This window comes from Ambystoma mexicanum, chromosome 3p (assembly GCF_040938575.1).
Source record: "Ambystoma mexicanum isolate Mex_15411 chromosome 3p, UKY_AmexF1_1, whole genome shotgun sequence".
Lineage (NCBI taxonomy): Eukaryota > Metazoa > Chordata > Amphibia > Caudata > Ambystomatidae > Ambystoma > Ambystoma mexicanum.
In genome coordinates this window covers 909735766-909759286 of record NC_090925.1, presented here as the reverse complement: position 1 = coordinate 909759286, position 23521 = coordinate 909735766, and the positions used below count along the sequence as shown (strand labels likewise).

General features: G+C 45.3%; 1 protein-coding gene across 3 annotated transcripts in view; it reads right to left on the bottom strand.

Annotated features, from left to right (window-relative positions):
- The window catches only part of LOC138581094 (calcium-binding protein 5-like), a 478774-nt gene that overhangs the window by 26486 nt on the left and 428767 nt on the right, over window positions 1–23521 (bottom strand). For all 3 annotated transcript variants that reach the window (XM_069652169.1, XM_069652170.1, XM_069652171.1), the window contains exons 5-6: window positions 3738–3847; window positions 3499–3646 (exon numbers count right to left, since the gene is read on the bottom strand). In XM_069652169.1, the coding sequence (XP_069508270.1) occupies window positions 3499–3646; window positions 3738–3847 (258 nt within the window). The remainder of the gene's footprint in view (window positions 1–3498; window positions 3647–3737; window positions 3848–23521) is intronic.

The following is a 23521-nucleotide window of genomic DNA, read 5'->3' as shown; positions in this document are numbered from 1 at the left end:
TTCTTCTGTAACCAGGGACCTCTCTTCTGTAATTCATTATCACTTAAATAAGTTGCAGGGGGATGCTTGAGTCAATAAATGGAAGAACGCATGATTATATAGAAAAGCTCCAGCAGCGGAGCATAGATAGAAACACAAGGTACAGTTTCCTACCCTTCAGCAAACAAACAACATACTTCCTTCCCTGTCCTGCTGAAAGGTGTGATTTGGTTTTTGAAGTTTGCTGATTTGTTCATCACCAAGGAGTGTTCTCCTGTGCCCTTCCACCTGTACCCTGGCATCTGCCAGCTTCTGTGCTAGCCTCCAATACTAGTTGTCAGAGCACTGTAAAAAGTGAGGGATTGTAGCAGCAAACACTCCCTGGTATATTTGCATACCAACAATACTTTGCAAGCAAAACATATTTAATGTCTCATTATGATATTATGTGCATTTTAAGACAATGGGCCTCATTACGAGTATGCCGGTTGGGTAAAAACGGTGCCGGTAAGGTACCGGCACTGTTGTTACCAGAACGGCATCCTCTGAGTTCTGCGGGCGGGTGCCCTCCCGCCCGCAGTCTATGACGGTAGCACCGTCACCTTTGTGAATGGTGCCGGTGCTACCGTCCTCACCATTGCCATTGCGTCCAATGGGAATAGGGAGTAATTTTTCCGGCGCCTGACAATGGGCAATTACCGGGACCGCTGGGGCTCTAATGCCCTGGTAATTCTCCATTGCCAGGTGCCGTAAAAAAAACTACTCCGGCGGCAGCCGTGCCGTTTTTTACCAGCACGTCTACCGCCGAAGTCGGAATGCCGGTCTGGTAACAATGGTGCCGGTAAGCCTACGGGCACTGTTGTTACCGGACTGGGACAGTACGACTCTGCGGGCGGGTGCCATCCCGCCCGCCACGGTCAGACCTGGCGGGCAGAATGCCACCCGCCCGCAGAGTTTCACGCAAGCACTGGCACATTTATTTACGGTGCCAGTGCTTCTGCGGTTCCCATTCCCATTGAGTTCTATGGAACTAAAATGGGACTGGGAATTGACAATTACTGGCGCCTGACTTCCCGGAATGCCAGGGTTGTAATCCCTTGGTGTCTCCAGCACGCCAGACACCGGTAAAATTCGCAAGTCTAGCAGCAACCTGCCGGTTTTACCGGCACGGTTTCCACCGGACTTGTGATGAGGCCTCATGTCATCAATCAGCATGTACATCTTTATTTTGCAGTGCATACAAGATTTCGCGCAACATTGCCCACACCTACAACGCTATAATATTGAACAAGTGCTCAGTGAAGCCGTTTCTGTATACCAGCAAGTTACCATACAATTTGTTAACGGCTATGCCCAATGGAACTCTAAACACTTGGAAAGGATGCAGATTTTGTGAAAATAATTCAACTATCTTAATATCCATCGCCCTAATATTATAGAGGTTTAATGCTAGGCATAGTCGATATTCATTTTCCCTTGCAGGCCAATAAAATGATGTTGCAATGTTGCTCTCCACCTATAGGGTATTGTTAGCAGTGTTAAAGTAGGAGATGCTGAGCATAACATGTGTCTACTCAAAATCCCTAGATGGCTAATTATTATTTCAGTTTCATAATGTGTTAACTTGCAAGGGGACCGCTGAAAAACACTTGTGTGACATATGTACAAAGAAGAGGAAGCATCGGATGAGGCTACACATTCAAGTAGAGTGCTTACTCGAAGTCAGTAAACCATTTTTGGCTGATAGTTGATTTACATAGTGTGGGTGACGCTTTTGGTAAGGCACCATGGGCAACAGAAATTCTGGTACTTGAACGTTATTCATATTAAATAAAATATAAAACAAGTGGATGTCGGTACACGTCTGGTAACCTTTCGTAGAGCCAAAAGAGGACGAGTCCAGGTTGATATCTAAATATGTTCTGGGGCACAAGTTAGAGTCATAAGGTAAAAGCATGGTAGAGCCAAGTATCGGAGTCATGGGTGGGGAGGGAACATTATTTGGTCAATGTGTCCAGGCAAATCTTGGTTAGATTCTGCTGTTCATGGAGCCACTTTTTCAGTTTTGTATTTAACCTCTTGTGGGTGTATTCTGTTGGGGTTTATAGGTTTTTAAGGTGATGCTTGCATAGCAGGGTCATGCAAATGAGCTATACCAGAAAATTAAGATTATTTAGTTATTTTAAGAGAAAGCACATGTCCGGTAATAGTTGTGGCTTGCACCTTATTACATCTTTTTAGGTAAGTGAGAAATGTCTGTGTGCGCTGCTATAAATCTTCTGAGCGGCACCAAGAAGCAGGCTGGGCAAGTGCACACGCGCACAGCTTAGAGGGAACATTGCTTACAATCTATGTTTAAAATCTTATTATAGCAATTATAAGTTTAACCATATTTTCATACAACCAGTACCATTGTAATGTTTTCCTTAGTGCATCCCACTTCCTGATGACAGTCTTTTGGATTGCATTTATTCAAAATTTTAGGTAGGCATGGTTGCATGCAGCTTCTTCTCTTATTTTCATATTGCAATTAATTTTTAATTAATAGCCGCAAGTAGTGTACAATTTACTTCTTTTCTGTTCATTGAACGATTTTTCATTCTATCAACAGATGGTACCATCTAATCGCATATAGGTATTATATGTGGCAGATTCACAGAAGACTTGGAGTCAAAGTGCTCTGAGTCATCCCAGCATGTGTTGCATGTTAATAAGAGCCATATTTTCAAGTGCAACCTGTCAATACGTCATCTTCAAGAGTATCCAAAACATTCAACGCATGTTCACAAATATTCATGGGAGGCCAAGACATATTATCAAGCCTGCACACATCCACCAGTAAGCGAGGAACAGCAGAGGTGGAACAAATGGCTGGAGCCTGGGGGTGGCTCCTCAGACAGCCCTCGTGAAGAATGCGTGCAACAAAGCCTCACTAGAGATTTAAAGGGCATCACCACATTTTGCCACACTGGGGACTTGGAGGTGTCCCACAACAAGTGCCTCAAATACTGGCCAAACATTTGCTTTTCAGCATTGATGACATGAGGCAAGGACACAACTTGTGATGCTTGCCCAGAAGTTCACTGTTCCTTTACCAATGTCACCTTTCCTTTAACAATCTCGAGTCCCCATAACATCTCAGATCCTTGTGACTTGTGGCTGCCTCCACTATAATTTTGTGTCCCTGTAATACTTCTGCCCTTATTACTAGCTCCCATTTCTACCTCCAGCTACCAGCACCTGCTCTTACCACCTGGTACCAGCTCTGAAAGTTAATAAATCGTTCTGTCCCCACCCTGTACACCAAATTCCTGTACTGCTCTATTTGAAGTGCAGAGTAGCATCCCTGCTTTGTTCAGTTTGATTTCCCATGTCCTCAATCTTACTGGTGAAGTGCTTCTTGCCTAAGTATCTTGTAACAGCCCCGGACCGCAGTCCCATTTAGAGCAACTGCTTCCATGCCGTGGACTCTAGTATGAGCCTACAACACCCTACTGCAGATCACTGCCTGTGACTCACCTTCAAAGTCCACAGTGCCGTCCCCATTAAGGTCGGCTTCCTTCACTACATCCTCGATCTCACTGGTGGTGAGCTTCTCGCCAAGCAGCCTCTGCATAGCCTGTTGCAGTTCATCCAGCGTAATCTCTCCATCCCCATTTGCATCAAACTTTAACAAAGAAGAGGGTACAAAGTTTAAGAGAATGAATGCGACAAAGGCAGTTGGTTTGACATTTGGTCTAACGTTAGGTCTCACTCACCTCTTTGAAGGCATCCCGCAGCTCCCGCACTCCAATCATGCCGGCTGTTTCCTCTAACAGCTTTGGGGTCATCAGGTCCACGAAATCCTGGAAGTCCACACGCCCCCCCACTGAAAAGAGATCAGGACACAGGATCAGTCAGTTAGGGCTCCTGGTCACCATGCCACATCAATCACAGTTACCGTATAGAATAACCTGGGCTCCATATATGATAATCAAATTACTTTAGAAATGTCCCTAGCAGATTTGATAAAACAATTCTGGAATAGAAAGTTCATTGTAATGAGATATCCATTATCCAGAATAAGTGGAACACCATTCTCTGCATAGGCGCATTATAATTACCCAATAAATAAATACATATAGACTAGACTGCTTAGTTGTGTTCAAAGTTCAGATTGTATTCCCCAGAAACATGATTTGCACATAAAGCACTTTTTCAAGTCTTTTAAAATTAGTGTACAGGGTTATCCCTACAACTGTCCTCCTAATTAAGTTAGTTCACAAATCACAAATGGATTGGCCAAACTTCAATAATGAGTCTTAACTGTCCAGCATGTAACCTAGTATATGGATGCACAGACTGCACCCCACAAAGATAGTTGAGTGGGCTGTAACAAACTGTGCATATGACATGACATGTCAGCTACATTTGAAGTGTTTATTTAAGATGTCCTCATATACCTTCTTGACATTTAACAATAGTCTGGTGCCATATGACGACACCATCAACTCCTGGATTCTCCTCGCCTCTTTCTCCTTTCCACCTCATCAACACTGTGCCACCTCCTTGTACATCCACTCAACCTCCTAACATTCCCCTTGGCTCAGGGTGCCAATTCCACCTCTCTACTGCTTGGTTCTTCTACACCTCTGATTTTCTCTCTCTTAATCGTCTCCTCCTCATTCTCAGCTCTTCTTGAAAACGTCCTCCTCAACACACTGCTTTGTCTCTCCGCTGATGTGGCCTCCAATGTTCTCGCGAAAACAATCCTGTTCCTCAACTCTACTTCCAAACTCCTCCGTAATACACTCTTCATCATGCATGTCCCTTCCAATCTCCTCCTGACTACTTTACTCCATCTGCCTCTTGATACAACCCCTAAACTCCTTCTAAATGCACTCCTCCTTCCCCTCTATGTTACCTCAAACCCCTTTCTTAACACTCTCCTTTCCCTTTATGTCACCTCTAACTGCCTTCTCAATATTCTTGCCTTCCTCTCGGCGAATGTCAATCACCTCAGTATTCCCTTCTTCTTCTTCTCCATTAGCTTTCTCCCAAACCACCTCACACCTTCTGTTGATCCTCAATAACCATTCCTTACCCTCCACCGCCATCTTACTTCTTATATCCTCCAGTCTCATCTTCTGCTCTCTGTCAACCTTTCTCAAGCCTCCTGACCCCTTCTCCTTCTGCTCTTCTCATCAGCGTCTTCAAATGCTCCTTGTATGTCTACAAACTCCCACTCAGCATCTACAAATCTCCCTTCCATTGCTGTGCTTCGAAGTGACTTATCTAGAGCTTGGCTTCAGTGGTTTCAGGCTGACTGGTCACATGCCAAGTCTACGTGTATTCAATGGCAGGCAGGCAGGCTGTGTCACCCTACCCTCCAGTGGAAGTCTTTAAGAAGGGCAGATGCCAGTTTGGATCAAAGTCTAGAATGTTTTCTCCGGTGATGGGTGGTAATGCTGCTTGCTTTTCAGGTCTACTATTGGAATCATTAGCCTTTCAGGAATTTGATGTAGCTGACTTCAGTAAAACCAATGTGAGTGCTGAGCCTTTCCCATGAGGGGTGCAGAGGCTGCAGAATAATTTCTGCTGCTGTGGCTCAGTAGGTGGTGTCCCATTGGATGAACTGCTGGGAGGGGTTGTTCGCCTTTCTGCCTCACTCAGTATTAACTGGGGGACAGGTGCAGTTTCCACATAAAGATGTTTTGTTGGGTACGGACAGTACTTCTGTGTGGTATTTCGGTCTTCCATGTAGTCTTGCTGAGTTAAATCTAACAAATGTGTCTTTCAAGTCTGGCACAGGTTTTCCTTCAGTAAGAAAGGGGAATGGTGGGATTTGTAGTCATCTCTTCCTGGCCTCTTGACAAGGTCCGGGTATCCTGGTTTAGGGATGTGTTCTGCAATGTATGTCTCAACCAAGAAGGGACCTAAGATCAAGCAAAGACCTCACGCCTAATCTCACGTCTTATTGCCAACCTTTGGAACACCATGTCCAAAGAGATTAGAACTGGCTTTTCAACCAATACCTGGCAACTCTAGCCCATCTCATTGCCGCTCTCTGCTCCAATTGTCAGTGCTATGCGGATGACACTCAACTCATTTTCAGCCTTCCCTCGGCCACCTCTTCTCTTTCTCTCATCTTAGATTGTCTGTCTGCTATTCAGGAAGGGTGTGCCGCCAAAGATCTCTGCCTTAACGCCAGCAAGACAGAGATTCTCCTCATCAGCACACCATCATCCTCCTTTCCTGCCACTCTCTGGCCAGCCTCCCTTGGCCCTCCTCCTACCCCCAGCTGCGAGGCTAAGAACCTTGGGGTCATCTTCGACTCCACACTTTCGTTTTCTGCTCACATCTCTGATGTCCCTAAAAAGTCAAACTTCCAACTGCACCTCCTCAGAGGTATTAGGCCTTTCCTCTCCTTCCCTGAGAAGCTCACTGTCTCTTGAGCCCTGGCTCTCTCTAGGTTGGACTACTGCAACAGCCTCTTTATAAATCTACCTGCTTCTACTCTCCACCCTTTGCAACACATCTAGAACAGGACTGCAAGATTTATCTTTGGCCTCAAGCCCTGTGGTCGTATCTCTCCAGCCCTGAAATCTCTTCATTGGCTCCCAGTGGGTGCAAGGGTTGAATTCAAGATCCTTTGCATTGTCCACAAGGCTTTCTGGGGCTTGGGTTCAAAATACCTTCAACTCTCCCTCTGTAAATACCTTGTCTCTCGAGCTCTTCGCTCCTCCACCTCCAATTCCCTCAGGCTCAGTCGTTTCTCAAAGAAACGAGCTGGGGGTAGAACTCTGTCTTCGGCTGGGGCCTCCCTCTTGAACAGCCTCCCTGCCATTCTGAAATGTGAGGAGAACCATCTCCGGTCCCGGAAGCCCCTAAAGACCTTTCTCTCTGCCTCTGGCTTATCTCCCTACAGTCCCCCCCCCTTTTCTGCACTAATCAGTGTGCCTTAAACCTAGCACTCTGCCTTAAACCTAGCACTTGCCACTTGTTGTAGTATACTTTTTCCTTGTTCAGCACTTTCCACTTTTCCCTTCCCCCCTGCACTTTCCCCCTTCCTTCTCCCATGCACTTGCCAGTTCTCAATGTCACTGGGCCTAGTAAGATCGTTGTTTTTGTTCTCCCTTGTTCCCCTCCCTTGCCTCGTCGCGCTCTGAAACACGTGTATGAGCGCGATACAAATAAAATATCATATCATACCCACAGAAGACCTCATCACCTTCAAGAAATGACTCAAAACCTGGTTATTCAACAGGCAGTGACAACCACAAAGGGACCTTGGCAGCAATAACCTCCAGGGCCAAAAAGAAATACACTAAGGTACACAGCCACAGATAACAACAGCAATAGCCTAGAGGGCCAGAACACTGCACCACCCTACCTGCCTCCCCCAACCATGCCCAACAACTTGAGTGATTAATAAAGAGAAGGCCGCACAACCAACTGAAAGATTTAGGTATAGCACCTATGTGCAATTAAGCTCCAGGTAAACCCAAGCACCACCCCTACCTGCCCCCCCACAACTAAGGCCACGCTAAGCTGCCCATCCATAACTAGGGCTGCCTGGCGGAGCACCTCCCCCTCTATCTTCATAACTCCTGATGCGCACCCTTTCGACAACCGACCAGACAGCAGGTCCATATCCAACGGCCACGTCTAACCTGGACGTGTAACCAGCAACATACTAGGTACAACCATACACCTACCAGCATAACCCACAGGGAAGTCAGTCCCCTAACCTAGAGAAGAGGCGAGATGGGCTGACGCACCACACCCAAGAACGTTGGTAGATACCAGTAAGCGGCAATCGAAGGCTCACACCAGAGGCTTCACCAAAAGCCGACACACTAACTAACCCATTCCCCCTACCCGCTCCTCCCAAATAACCAACGTCACTATACTAGACTAGGGGCCAGCGACACTACACATAAATGCACCAAGAATCAATCTAAGGTTTACACCCTACCATCTCTCTCAGATTCTGTAAGAAAACCTACAGGGAACTCCCTGCCACATAGTCCATAAATCCATCAACACCAGACAAATACACACCAACACAATACATATTCATTCACCTAACAGCCATCTGCGACTCTGGACCACTTATGGATAGAGCTAACCAGTGTGTAGAACCACAATCCACCCAAACATCGCATGACACTCACACCAACACAAACACTAGCACATATCAGATTGCAACACACAGGGCTTCCCGAACCAACTGCCACATGCAAATCAATGCTCACAGCTGCCAGTTCCTCCTGGTTCTGAACCTATAATATTATCCTATCCCCAATAACACACTCAGCCCTCCTCTCCTGCAGAGCCACGTGAGCAACTGGAGACTGCCGTTGGGTGGTAGTGCTGCGCGGTACAAATCAACAGACCATAACTACAACATAACATGTGGTGATGGCCATGAGATCACTTCATCACAGAGTCCATGTAGCTGTTCTAGAGATGTGCATTTAACCTGTGTGTCAGATTCTGATCCCTGTAAGATAGCTCAATGGGTTGATTACCTACCGAAGAGGCATGTGTGTATATGGTTATGTTCCAGGTACAACAGCTGAGTGGGTTAGTGAACAACCAACAGACACAGGTTTAAGTGGCAGGCTGGCTGAAACTTGTCTCAGGTTTTGAACCACTGGCCACCTAAAACATAAATGAGTCCCATCTCTTCATGCTGGCACTTCCTGAAAACTGAGATATGTACTGAGGTCCTCGGTCTGAAATGATCTTGGAAGGCAACCCATGAAGTCGGAATATGTGTTCCAGGAAAATTCTGGCAAGGTCTGATGAGGAAGGTAGTTTGGATAAGGGTGTAAAATGAGCCATATGAGTAAACAAATCAATAGTGACCATGATTTTTGTGTAGCCTCTAGAGGGTGGTAATTCCATGATAAAATCAGTGGCAATGAATTCCCAGGGTCTTGTTGGTATTGCTGGTTGGAGTAGGAATCCAGCTGGCTTCTTATTATCGGGTTTGTTCTGATTGCAAACTGCGCATGTTTGGACATGGATCCTAATATCATCCTTCATCTTGGGCCACCAAAACTGTGTTTGTACTAGATAGAGGGTGTTGGTTATCCCACGATGTCCCGAATGTAAGGTATCATGACATAGACTTGTGATCCTTTGTCTCAGTCCAGGAGTGGGAATGACTAAGCGATTATCTTTGAATAGATAGCCGTCCTTAGCTGTGAGATTCCATCTGTTATTTCGCTTGTGCTCCTTCCAGAGGTCCGAAAGTCGAGTTTGGCCTTGGATATTCTCCAGGAGGGTGAGTGCTTGGGCAACAAAGATCGTGTGAGGAAACATCTTTGGAAAGGTCCGATCCTCAGAGTTTTCATAGTCAGGACGTCTGGAAAGGGCATCAGCAATTATGTTTTGTGATCCAGGAATATGATGGATGTGGAACTGATACTGGGCAAAGGAGAAGGCCCAACGGGCCTGATGACTGTTCCTACACTCCAAAGATTGTAGAACTTGAAGATTTCGATGGTCCGTACGGACCTGGACTGGATGCCTAGCTCCCAGGAGTAGATGTCGCCATTCTGTGAAGGCTTGGCTGATGGCTAGCAGTTCCTTTTCCAAGACAGAATAATGAGTCTCACTGGGCGTCAGGGTTCGTGAAAGGTAAGCAATGGGGTGTTCCCATTTGTCCTCAAATTCCTGTTTTAGTACTGCTCCTATGGCGTAATTGGATGTATCTGTCTCCACTAGGAATGGCCGGTTAATATCGGGTTGAGCCAGGATGGGGGCTTGAGTAACCTCTGTCTTTAATCGTTGGAATGCCTTGTCTTGATCTGTAGACCAGAGAAATGGAGCCTCTTTCTTCAAGAGAGCAATGATCGGTTCAACAATTTCAGAGAAGGTTCGGTATGAACTTTCAGTAAAAATTGGCAAGTCCCAGGAAAGATTGAATCTGTTTCACGGATGTGGGAGCTGGCCAAGATAGTATGGCCTTTACCTTTGAAGGATCCATTCCAATTCCTTCTGGACTAAGGACAAATCCTAGGTAATGAACAGAAGTGACGTGAAACAGGCATTTCTCGGGTTTGGCTAGGAGTTTGTGTTCACGTAATCGTGTAAAACTGCCATAACATGCACTTCATGCCTTAGAAGATCCTTGGAGTAGATCAAGATGTCATCCAGGTAGACGGTAACGAAGAGGAACAGCATGTCCGAGAACACCCTATCCATGAAACGTTGAAAAACTGCTGGGGCATTAGCAAGTCCAAAGGGCATGACCAGATATTCAAAATGGCCAAAGGGAGTTCTAAAGGCTGTTTTCCATTTGTCACCTTCCTTTATATGAATGACATGGTAAGCACCCCTTAGGTCTAATTTTGTGAAGATTACTGCACCTCTGACTGCTTCCAGGATATCCGAGATGAGGGGTAGAGGATAACGGTCCTCGAGAGTGCACTGATTTAGACCACGGTAGTCCAGACATGGTCTGAGTTCTTTGGTATCTTTCTTTGGAACGAAGAACAATGAAGCACCCGCTGGAGATTTGGACGGGCGTATGGTGCCATTTTCCAGGTTAGTATCCAGGTATTCTCGGAGAGCCTTCTTTTCAGGTTCAGATAATATAAACATTCTGCCGAAAGGAATCACAGCTGTGGGTTCGGTATCAATGGCACAATCCTCTGGCCTGTGAGGAGGGAGAGCTTGAACTATCGCGGTCGGAAAAACATCAGAAAAGGCTTGGTAGGCCCTGGGAATCTGGATGATGTTAGAAACGGTGAGTGGACTTTGTTGGTTCTCTTGAAAGTCTCTAGAAGGCTTTGGTAAGGTATCCAGGGATAGGCAGTGAGCCATATAATATTCAGATCCAAGAAACAGTGAGCCGGCTTCCCAGTTGATGTAAGGATTGTGCCTCTGCAGCCAGGGCATTCCAAGAACCATCGGATAATGGGCTGATTTAATGAGGTCAAATTTGATTCTCTCTTGATGGTGATTGATAGAAAGTAGAATCTCTTTAGTCTGAAGGGTAATGGGTCCTGAGGAAAGAGGCCTTCCATCAATTGCCTCTACTGGTTGCATTGTAACTCGGCTTTCATGTGGAATGTTATGAGCAGTGACCCAATCTTGATCTAGAAATACGCCCATAGCTCCGCAGTCAACCAATGATAGGATGGGGTAGGATTCTGTCTTGGAAGGCGATAGTAGGGCCTGAAGAACCACAAGGTTATTTTGTCCAGTAGAGTTCAAGGATGGAATTGATGTGGAGCAAACATCTCTCCCAACACTGTGCTCCATCTAGGATCGGGAGCTGGTGTTTCCCGAACGCCGTGGAGGAGCAATGGGACATTCTCTCACATGATGTTTATCGGAGGCGCAATACATGTACAGACCAGTATGGATTTGTCGCATCCTTTCTTGATGGGTAATGCGTCCACGAAAGGCTCCTAGTTGCATAGGTTCTGGGTCTGGGGTAGAACAGTAGTCTCTGCTCTAGGGGCATGTTCCGTGATGGTCTTTTGGAAACTTGCCTTAGACTTCCTCTTCTCTGCTCTTCTTTCTTGGATTCGGAAATCTATCTGTAAGGATAGATCCATAAGAGCCTGGAAGGAGCTTGGGCGGGCCACCCTAGCGAGCTCATCTTTTATTTCTTCGTTCAGCCCCTTCGGAAGAGTGTAAAACTAGCTTCTGGAGAACAGGTTGCTTCTTTCACAAGTGGTTTGAAACGAGTAACAAAGGTGAGCATATCCTGGGACCCTTGTTGAAACTCGAGTAGTCTCTCTTGAGCACTATACACCTGCTCTGGGCGATCAAACATTTCCTTAAGGGCTCTCACAAAGCCATCATAGTCATCCAGGAGTGCGTTGCTTGTATTGACTAGGGGGGTTGCCCAAGTCAATGGATTTCCAGAGAGGTGTGAGATCATAAAACCCACCTTTGCTCTAGGAGTGGAGAAGTAGTAGTGCTTGAAAGTGAAGTGAACTAAACACGAATCAAGGAAGGCGCAGAGAGCCTAGGAAGAACTGTCATACTTGTCCACTATTCCTCCCAATATTACATTTTCTTTGGTTGCGGAATCACGTGATAGAACTAGCTATTTTAATGCTGCGTTCTCTGGATTGAGGTTCTGTACCTCCGTTGTTAATTCCTGCATGCCTCGCATGAGGTCTTGAACGGCGGCTTCCATCTCTGAATCTGTATTGTTTTTAAGGCATCTCAATCTGTCATAAGTCTCTCCCCTTCTCACCTGTTTCTGTTGTGTACTTGCGACCTTCTGGGATTTCTTCTTCTTTACGGTCCGGGATTTGTATAGACCCGAGCGCCGCTCTTCGGCGTCCAGCGTGAGAGTAGCGGTTCACTTTCCAGGAGCGTTCACAAAGTACAGGGTAATTCCAGGAAGTAAATAAGGTACGCTCGGAGGCACGGAGGACCGTGACTCGAGCACAGAAGGTTTTCCAGGAGATTGGAGAGGGAAGGGAACAGGAGGGGATTCAAGGAACTGGAAACAAGGAATCAAGCGAGAGCCCCGATCGAACTCCAGCTAAGCACGTCCGACTCCAGGTAGCGGTAGCGTTGAGACGCGCAGAGCCGCGGGGGCGTGTCTCTTTTGTAGGATGAGCAGCGTGGAACGCATAGACTGATCCAGAGGATTCCGTTCCGGGCGGCCATGTTGGAAGGATAACTGCATGCAAACCCCTGCGAGTCAGGGACCAGGAGGTCCAGAAGGGACGTAGACGATGGTTCATGACAGTTTCCTTTAGAGGAAACAATAATAACATCGGGCCTCATTACGAGTCCAGTGGTAGCCGTGCCAGTAAAACCGGCAGGCTGCCACCGGACACGTGATGATTTACCGCCGCTTGACTTGCCGGATTAACCGGGGAATTACAGCCCCTGCGGACCGGTAAGTCAGGCAGCAGCCTTTTGTAACTCCCCATTCCCATTTGAGTCTGGTAGGACTCAAATGGGAATGGGGAGGATGGAAGCACCGGCACTGTGCGCAACAATGCCGGTGCTTCCGTCAAAGTCTGCGGGTGGGTGCCGTCCAACCCGCCAGGTTTGACCTGGCGGGCGGGACGGCACCCGCCTGTAGAACTCGTAGTTTGCCAGTCTGGAAACAACGGTGCAGGTAAGCTTACCATTAGGCCCCACAGGCTCCACCTCTCAACATCCCTCTCTTCTCTGCAATCTTTCTTTCTCTTTGAACATGGAACACAACTGCTTGTCTTCCAATTTCTAAGAGAATGCCGCACATCTCCCTCCTACGCACTAACAAAACAACTTTGATAGCAATTGAACAATTATTGAGGAACAGCTAATGCACATAACAGGAGTACACAAACAGAGGTTTGCTGCAACTTGGAAGGTATATATGCCAACAAATATGCCAGCCCTGCCACTATGAAGCACATGTTTATAATGGCAATATCTATGAATTATACCAGCATTGCCTTTAAAGCATGTTTCCATGTTGCCTGTGATAAAACACCTAACAGTATTGCCACTATAAAATACTTTCATGATGGTGTCCTGTGCATAATATTTGCTAGCTCTGCAAATGTAAAGCACATGTTCATGTCAACTGTGTATGTGATATATATCAGCACTGGCCTGTAAAACACTTTACAGTAACTGTGCCCAAACATATGCCAATGTTAACACTGTAATACACTTTCACAATGATGTCCAGAATATAAGTCACATTGGGCCTCATTCCGAGTCCGGCAGTAGCCGTGCCGGAAAAACTGGCAGGCTGCCGCCGGACCCAGAATAAATTACCACCTCCGGACTTGCCGGATTTACCGGGGCATTACAGCCCCGGTGGTCCGGTAATTCTGGGTGTGGAATAACGTTACTCCCTATTCCCATGGAGTCCAATAGGGCTCCATGTGGACCATGGAAACACTGGCACTGTCATGAGGCCCATTGCCTCTGTAAATTCCATTCAAGGGCCAGGCTTTCACAATTCATGGTGCCAGTGCCATACACCATCCCATTCAGTCACGCACACTTTTTCAAGCTCTTGGGTGGATATACACTAACCCTCTGGTCCAAGGCTCCAGTCAGGCCACACCAGTAATGTATGGATGGATGAGTTGATTAATGGATGGGTTGATTCATGGATGGATGGATAGATGGATTGATTCACGGATGCATGGATTTCCACAATAAAAACGTTTTTTGGTAGTTATTGGGTGGATGCTGAACAAAGTATGGCAACAATAATCATCTAAAAATCATTCTTCCTCCCTCCCTCCCTAACCGACAACACATCTTTACACATCACTCCAACATCACCACTGCAATGGTTTTATGGCACTGAGACCTTGGGCCTCATTACGAGTTTGGAGGTAACGATGCTGCCTCCAAACTCGGGTCCGGGTTCCCTGAATGGGGAAATACCGCGCCATTCCGACCTAGGAGGGCCCGGTATTAGCATGCTGGGCCGCTCGCGGGACCCGCTAAGGACGTCTGGTAAAACCAGGCATCCTGGGCTGGTCCCGCAAGTGGACATCGTAATGAGGCAGTATGGGGTTAACAGTACCGGCAGCTCTACCAGCGCCGTTAACCACATACCTCCAGGGTCTTAATGAATAAATAGGGGTAGAATGACCCAGCCACAGATACCTAGGCTATTCTCTACAGTTAGTAAGATGAAACACAATAGAAACCAAAATAATGAGGTGAAGAGATACATTGAGGCACAAAGGAATGAGCATGATGTGGGAGGGGGATGAGGTAGTGTTGTTATGTGTATTGAATATGTACTATGCAATGATGGAAAAAGAACATGATGAAAGAAAAGGAAAACATGATTCCTCATGGAAACTAGCATTTTCATGCAAAGGCATTTTTCCAAAACTTCAGAGAAAAGTGTTTGGGAAATTAGTGAAGCACGGATGTGTGATGGACAAATGTAGTGCTTGAACATTGACTATTAATGATGCAACGCGCACCCCCAAGACACATGTGTCTATATTAAATTTCCCTAAGCACCACACCAACCCACCACAGATACACCAACACAACCCTCCACAATCTCCTTACACACCGCGGTGCTAGGCACCACAGACAATCACATGCTATTCACATTACAAACCTGAGATGCACACATTAACCACTGCTCCAGATACCTTTCAAAATACCTAAAGGGTGCACACCACACAGAGCCCTACATTTTCAGATCTGCACCCAGTAACGCTGAAGTAAAGCTGCCAAGTTTCTTCTACTTCCATATTAGTGCCCTCTTATGTTATGTTAGAATTTATAAAGTGCAGCTACACAAAAGGGCAACATGGCTCTAAGGGGCACCATTAAAATAGATGAGTTTGGAGATTACGACGGAAGAGTAGATGATTATCGATGGCATGCTCAGGGAGCTTATTCCAGAGTGCTGCAGTAGCAACAGAGAAATCACATCCACCGGTCCTGGTCCGATAAAACCTGGGGACCTGAATCAGAAGATCGGTGGCAGCGCGATGAGCTCTAGATGGTATATAGCAACCGAATTTCCGCTGTAGATATTCTGCACCACGGCCATAGAAGGCCTGGTGAACAATGCACAGGGACTTAAAAGTGACTCGACATGAGACAGGAAGCCTGTGAAGGTTACGTAAAGCAAGGGAGATATGTTCCTGAGAGGAAAGACTTGTAACTGCCCTTGCCACAGCATTCTGTAATATTTGGAGACAGTGGAGAACATAGGCTGGTTGGGAGGAAAAGAGAGAGTTGCAGTAATCTAAGGTTCCAAAAATAGAAGCATCCATCACTGGGGCATGGAGGTGTGAAGGCAGGAGTGGGAAAAACCTTTCCCAAGATTTTAAGCTTAAAATTGCCTCATTGGCAAGTCCAGCTCACCTGCTTGTCGATAGATAGAGTGGCAGAAATCTTAACACTGAGATGCTTTGCTAAGGCAACTGGTTTAGGAAAAGGGTCTAAAGAGAGCGGCCAGAACTCAGATGTCCAAAAAGAGTCCATCGCAGAAGAACCAACCACTAAGACCTCTGTTTTGTCGCCATTCAGTTTAAGCCAATTCTCACCTTGCAGATAAGAAAGTGCCAAAAAACATGAAATGGCTAATGATTTGCTATACAAGACCCAATAATAACACAATTCCATAGCAAATAGTTTGTCATTCTACTGTCGGGTTGTGGGGTAAAAAGTCAGCCACAGAGCGACAGAGATGGAGAGGCCATGCTAGGCCCCATTGCGAGAGTGAAGCTGGCTAAATGTGGAGTTCCATTGAAATATAAAAGCCAGTACAAAACAGTGATTTTAACTTAAGGCTTAGTGAATGAGCGAGACTGGGCCTCCCTCCATTTCATTAGAATGTGCAGGCACTCAGCGGAAGCCAGTGCAACTTAGAACTGGAATACTGTTAACTGAGTCCAATGGACTCCAAAGGACATGGGGCACTGCGGATGCTGACTTCGTGTAAATGCCCACTTTGACGGATTCAAAACTGCAACAGTGCACATGGAAAGAAAAGATACATTTTAAACACTGGGAATTTGGAAGCTAAAAAGGAAGAATGATGCCTTATATATGAAAAATGAAGTTGAATGACAAATTGCCTTCATGAGGAATAAAGAGACTTAATTTCAGCACATAAAATGGCAACATTTATAGGGAAAGGCCTCTTTCATTTGTGCATACATGAACACTGGTTCTTGTGTAACTAATCCAAAAATATATAGATTTATGTAGTTATCAGAAACATTTGCATAACTGCCATGTTGTTAGATTTTCAGAACCCAAAAAGGGTAACTCCCACATGTCATTTTGGGATGATGAATCTTTCTCCTCCCTTAGCCTAAATAACACACACACCCCAACTCCTGGTCCTAGCAGCAGCCAGTGGGTGTCTTGGTGGGAGGTGAAGGGAGAGTGCTAGCCAATACTTACCGTGGGAATAATGATAATGTAGGAGTGTCATCAGCCCTATAAGAGGTCAATTTTGCATCAGAACCGGGCTTGAATACTTGATTCCGAGAGGTAACCTGCTGCCGGACTCTTGCGAGGAACAACTAGCAGAGAGGCCTCAATCCTTGCATTGGAGACAGTGACAGGGAAATCTAGAAGCTAGCTGGGACCCAGTCAGAGGAGCCAGAGGCAGTATGGGTGAAGGAGAAAATCATTGATGGAAAACCCTTGACCAGATATGTGCTGTCCTCAGAGGAGCCCTGCTGTTTTTCCCTGACCAAAGCCTCACATGTAAGTAGAGATATCCTAAATGCCATCAAAAGTGTGAGGGGGAAACTGGCAGCCTTAATCTCCATCTCGCATAGCAGGTAGGCTGGTGGTACTGGGAAGGCCCTTGGCACGTTGTACTAAATCCAATTCAAATTAATTCCACTATAGAAAATCACCCTATCCATTTAGATTGTGTTGGGAACAGCCGCCTTAATCCCTTCCATTGAATTGTGGGGAAGGAAAGCTGTGTAGATCCTTAGCGCATTGAGTTGAAGTTAAATCAATTAATTTCCGTATAGAAAATTACGGGATGAGTGTTGTTAGAATTTGAAACTAACTCTGTTCATGCATGCCCAGTGTGTTAGAGCCGGTATAGACCATAAAGACATGGGTGACTGTACTTCTGAAACCCCTGACCCCTGTCCCGAAGGGGGGGGTGTCCATAATCCCAAAATAAGTAACCCTAAAATGCTGCTATTCAGGTGAATGTAGAGGTTACAAAACGAAATTCCCCATGTATTCTCATCCATCCCAAACCAGAATTACCAAGCATAACATCTCAGTTGTATGTGTGTTGCAAAACGAAATTTCACATTGATACCCGTGCATCCCAAACCAGAATCCCAAAGCACTGCCTGTTCTTTGAATGTGTGTTGCAAAACAATGTTTCCATTGTATTGTGAATGTTTTCTATTAGTTAATTTGCAAGTAAATCTGATGTACGTTGTGACTGCATATTTCAAAATTCTACCTGTGTTATTTTAATAACAGAAAGTAATTTGGTGTTGTGATAATGTGTAGTGCCACAGCATTGGCGCTTGAGGTTGGTTACTAGAGATCTTTGTCAAACATTAAATAAATATATATTCTTACTATACAACGACCTGCTTTCTAGTCCATTGGTGACATAGGGTATTTGTAGAGGTTGGTGCAAGACGAGTTAGAGGCCTCACTATAGTTGAATCTGTATAAGCGCTTTGGTTGCGCGCCACCTTGCTTGGGGTGTGGGAAAGGAACTCCCTGAGTTGAGCGTGACTGCCTAATTAATTGCGACAAAGCAGAGCTCTGCCTTGTCCAAGCTACTCAGGTGATTGGCAGTAGCGAGGGGGGGGGCATTAATGTTGGGTCTGCTACAGTCAGTGTACCATAGTAGAATCTCTGGTGTCCTGACTGACTGGTCAAACTATATATCGCTGTGCTAAATAAAGCAGTATGGGATTGAGGCAGGCTCAGTTTTACAATAACACAATTCTAGGTGACTGTCATGAGACCACAAGCAGAGGAGCACAAATGGACACGATTTCTTCTCCGAAAAAATTAGATCTGCCACATTGTAATGGAGGATTTTTGTGAATCAAATCTAGCTGCTGCAAATGTTTGCAGAAAAGATTAAATAATGTGCCTATGATCACACACTTTGGTTAAGTTGATTAAGAAAAGCGAAGAGGAAACACTACGACAACCGAATCTTTGAGGCACCAAACACCCAAAAAGAACTCTTCAAAATCATAAATGAAATCAAAAATCCCCTGGGGTGCAACAACACACCAAGTCCGTCTATGAAACTATGCAATGACCTTGCAGACCACTTCAAAAACAAAATCACCACCATCCAACAAAGCAGACCAGCCGATCTGACTACGACCCCCACCTACACTCAGGAAGAACACCCGAACAAACTACGAAGCTTCCCAGAAATATCAGTGGAGACATTCGTCAACGTCAAACTGGTGAATGAAAGCAATAACTCAGGGTCTCCCGAAGACCCCTGCCCGCCAGACATATACAAATCGATTCTTAAACAAGGAACGTCCATGGAATATCACAGGAACATACTCAACATTTCAATCGCAACAGTGAAAGTGCCACAAGCCTTCAAAGCTGCATACATCAGGCCACTACTCAAAGACACAGCAGGAACCGTAGAGGATCTTTCCAACTACAGACCCATCTCCAACATCCCGTACACAGCCAAGCTGGTTGAAACGTACATATACAAAACGACCCAAGAATTCATAGAAGAGCACGGCCTACTAGACCAGGCACAAGTTGGCTTCAGACGAATGAGAAGAACGGAATCAGCCCTCCTCACTAAATGGGACGACCTAAAAATGAACGCTTACTCGGACACCAGCACAGCCTTGATACTCCTAGACCTATCAGCAGCATTCGACACAGTTAATCACGACACCCTCATAACGAGGTTAGAAGGAATTGGAATAACAGACACCGCCCTAGTATGGATCAAATCTTTCCTAACAAACAGAATGGAAACCGTATGGATGAAACCCTTCAAATCTAGCCCGAGAGATTCCACCTGTGGAGTACCACAAGGATCATCCTTCTCCCCCCTACTATTCAACATCTACCTATATCTACTTATCAGAATCATCAAAAGCCACAGCCTCACCTGATACAACTACACTGACGATACACAAATCATCTTCAAAATTCAAGACAACCTGGAAATAAACCCAACGCTAGAAAACTGCCTCTGCAATGTATTCACCTGGATGAACTCCAACTGCCTCAATATCAACCCAGGCAAAACAGAAATAATGATTGTCTCAGAAAATGGAGGAGAAAACCACTTCATCCCTTGGCCAAGGGAACTCGGGACAACCCTAGCACCCTTGCCAATTGTAAAAAATCTAGGGGTCCTGATGGACAACAATCTGACGCTAGAGCCACAAGTAAACGCTCTTCTCAAGAAATGCTTCTTCCGCCTGCGAGCGGCAAAGAGGATCCTACCGTTCCTATCATTCGCCAATAAAGAAACCACCATCATCGCCCTCGTCATGTCCAGAGTAGACTACGCCAACAGTCTATACTTGGGTATGCCTAAATGACTTTTAAAAAAACTACAACGCATACAAAATGCGGCCGCCAGACTGCTTCTGAAATTAGAGTACACAAAAACTTTGAGGCAAACCAGATATCAGAAGCGCTTAGGCAAAAAGTGGAAAATGCTATTTGGGATAAATGCGCTAGCTGCCGCACCGTAGTGGAACTAGTAGGTACTTCAAACCTACTAACACATAATGTAAGAGAAAAAGTTGCTCCACATGGTAGATGCGCTGCTAATATGAACATTTAGATGAGAGCAATACAATATTATATGAGCAATGTTCCAAATGCAGAAACTGAAAGAGACGGTATTGGTTTTCATGAAATGTATATTATGTTCTTATAAATTGTCTTAAGACTAGTCTGCCGACACGTGTTTCGACCCCCTCCGGGTCTTTCTCAAGGCAAGACGTGCGTATTATGTTCCTGTCAAAAAACAAGACTTTCAAAAACCGGCGCTTGGTAAGGTAGATTCGGTATATGCGCGAGTGCGTGATTGTTCCTCATGATTTTCCTTTAGAAAGCCTTTGTTGGCTGTGTCACGTCCATGATAGGAGGGCTATATCCTGGGATCGAATCCAGACGTCCATTACCGCTTCAAATCTGATTTTAAAAAATCACCAAGAACAATCACGCACTCGCGCATATACCGAATCTACCTTACCAAGCGCCGGTTTTTTAAAGTCTCATTTTTTACAGGAACATAATACGCACGTCTTGCCTTGAGAAAGACCCGGTGGGGGTCGAAACACGTGTGGGCAGACTAGTCTTAGAACAATTTATAAGAACATAATATACATTTCATCAAAACCATTTCTTTCAGTTTCTGCATTTGGAACATTGCTCATACAATATTGTATTGCTCTCATCAAAATTTTCATACTAGCAGCGCATCTACCATGTGGAGCAACTTTTGCTTCTGAAACTACCCCGAAGAGAACACCCCACGCCAGCACTGAAAACACTACATTGGCTACCAATAAAACAACGGATAAAATTCAAAACAATGTGCAACACGCATAGAGCAGTACACAACCAAGGCGCAAAGTTCCTGAGAGACAAATTGCGTCTACACCAACCAACAAGAACGCTCAGATCAACCATTGACATCCGCCTGGAACCAAAACCATACAACAAAAGAAAACCTGGAGGATCTTCCTTCTCTCACCAAGCGCTGAAAACCTGGAACGACCTTCCAAAGCATATACGTAACACAAGAAACCACCTACTATTCAAGAAATTACTAAAAACTTGGCTCTTCACGTCATAACTCGAAAGACCAGCCACAGGGGCACACTCCCAACTAAAACATCATTGAACGAAGAGACAGACCCTGACCCACACCAAGCAATCTACAGAAAAACCTTAAGGAAAAATCCCAGGACATACCTAACAACTAACCGAGAGACAGCAGTATTAGGACCAACGACATAATACTTAGCAATACGAAGACAGTAACATCAGGACAACCCGTCAATAGGACCCTTACCCTAAACTATAGCCACTCCCAACAGACCTAATCACAGCAAACAGCTAGGGAACAGGAAACCCCTTACCACTAGTCCCAACCCAGAGGTGAGAAACAGAATAAGCACCCGCCTACACAATGGGAAGCACAATGCACCATCACACACAAACTAGTACTAAACAATAGCTCTAAGGAAGTTACCCCACGAAAACCGAAGAACTAACTGAAAGATAATCATGATAGGAGGAAACCAAAGACGGAATACACAGGCTTACATAGACGGACACACTAGGATGTCTCGTCAACAGCATTCCCAACCTGAACTATTTAAAGCAAAGTTTCCACTGACCAGTGTCACACTAGATAACAAAGAGAATAGATACTACCAACCCAGTTCCACACCCGAAGGAAAGGCTCAGACACACCTACCACCCCATACAATACTCCCTATGACACGGCTGGATACGCGCAGCACGACCATAGCGAGACAGCCCGTAAGGAACCAACAACAACCCCACCAGCAGGGATACAGCTTAAACTGAACCAGAAGTACCTGAACCAGGATACAGACCACACTAACCCAAACCTCAATTTTCTCCATACTTAACCCACACAAAACTCACACAACCATTTCTTTCCCAGCAATCTGCACGCACTTTACCATGCCGCATCAACACATAGACAGCACCCACAGCACACAAGGCCTCACCCGATCCGATACTTGCACCAAAGCCCAGCACTCGGTGTATACCGAGCTGAAGCCGTCAACAGCAGACCACCTCTCCCACTCTCCTACTCCCCTCCTCCCAACTAACCCTATCCGCCCTCATTCTTGTTTACAGATCCACCAGAGTGCCTAGGGACCAATTCCGTTGGTGACGGTGCGCTTTATAAGTACCTTCAACATAACATAACATAACAAGCCAAGATCTTAACCTGCTCTACGATTTAACTACTTGCCACAATACATTCAGAGCTCTAGTTGGTACAAATACTTAGATTTTGGCTTTCAAGGCCTACAATAATACTGTCATAAAATGAATGCTTGCAAAGTACACAAAGTAAAGCAACCCACAAATATAAAATTTCGTACAGACCTATGTTAAGCAAAAAGAGAATGCTTGTAGCTTTATTTTTCACATCCTGAATGCACAACTAAGGGGATTATGTTTATTCTGATGCTAATCACAAAAGAATGGCGGTAAATGTGTTACATCTAATTTTTCCCCGTTGGCCACATTCTACTAAATTTGTATGGGGAGCAGGGAGGGCATAGCGTTTCCCTCGCTGCCATACAAAATCTGGGTTCATTAACACGAGCATGGATTTTCATGCTGGCCTTAATGTACTAGATTTCTATGGAATGCAAGTGGATCGTGCTTAAGAATCCATTGCAAATGCCACCTTCAAAGAATACTTTGCAGGTGGTATTTTCACTTTTCCACTAACATGATGGCCATGAGTTAGAAGGTCATTCACTAATGTTTCTTTACACTTTCGATTCTGGGACTTTATTTTTTTCTTTTCCATTTGAAATTGAGGAAAACTACAAGTTACAGAACTCAAAACCCAAAAAGGATTGGATAGCCTTCTCACACATGGCCACAGGAAACTTGAGCTCCACACACATGGTGGTGTTTGCTTAAAGTGAGGGTCACGTTACCTCTGTGGCAGAGTAGCGAGATACAGATCCATAAATTGGCAAACAATTTCTGGTTTTGTGTTCTCATTCAGTGTATGTTTGGCCTGGACGCAGTTTATACCAGACTGTCCCTGTATGTGAACAGGTGGGAAAGTTTCATGCCAAGCAGCCATTTTGTTTGCAGCTCCATTGAGCTATCAATTCACCCTTTTTTGTTCTCTGTTATCCTATTAACTGACATGGAATAATTACTAAAATATGTGCAGTTGGTAACGTGTTTTATATTTGAATACATTATTGACTCATGCTAATTTAAGTTTTTTTTTTTGGGTCAGGACCAATTACTCCAGCTGGGCGAACTATGACACATAACTACACGCCAAGGCACTCGGGAGGTATAAACAATATGGGAAACAATGTGCCCCTCCCCT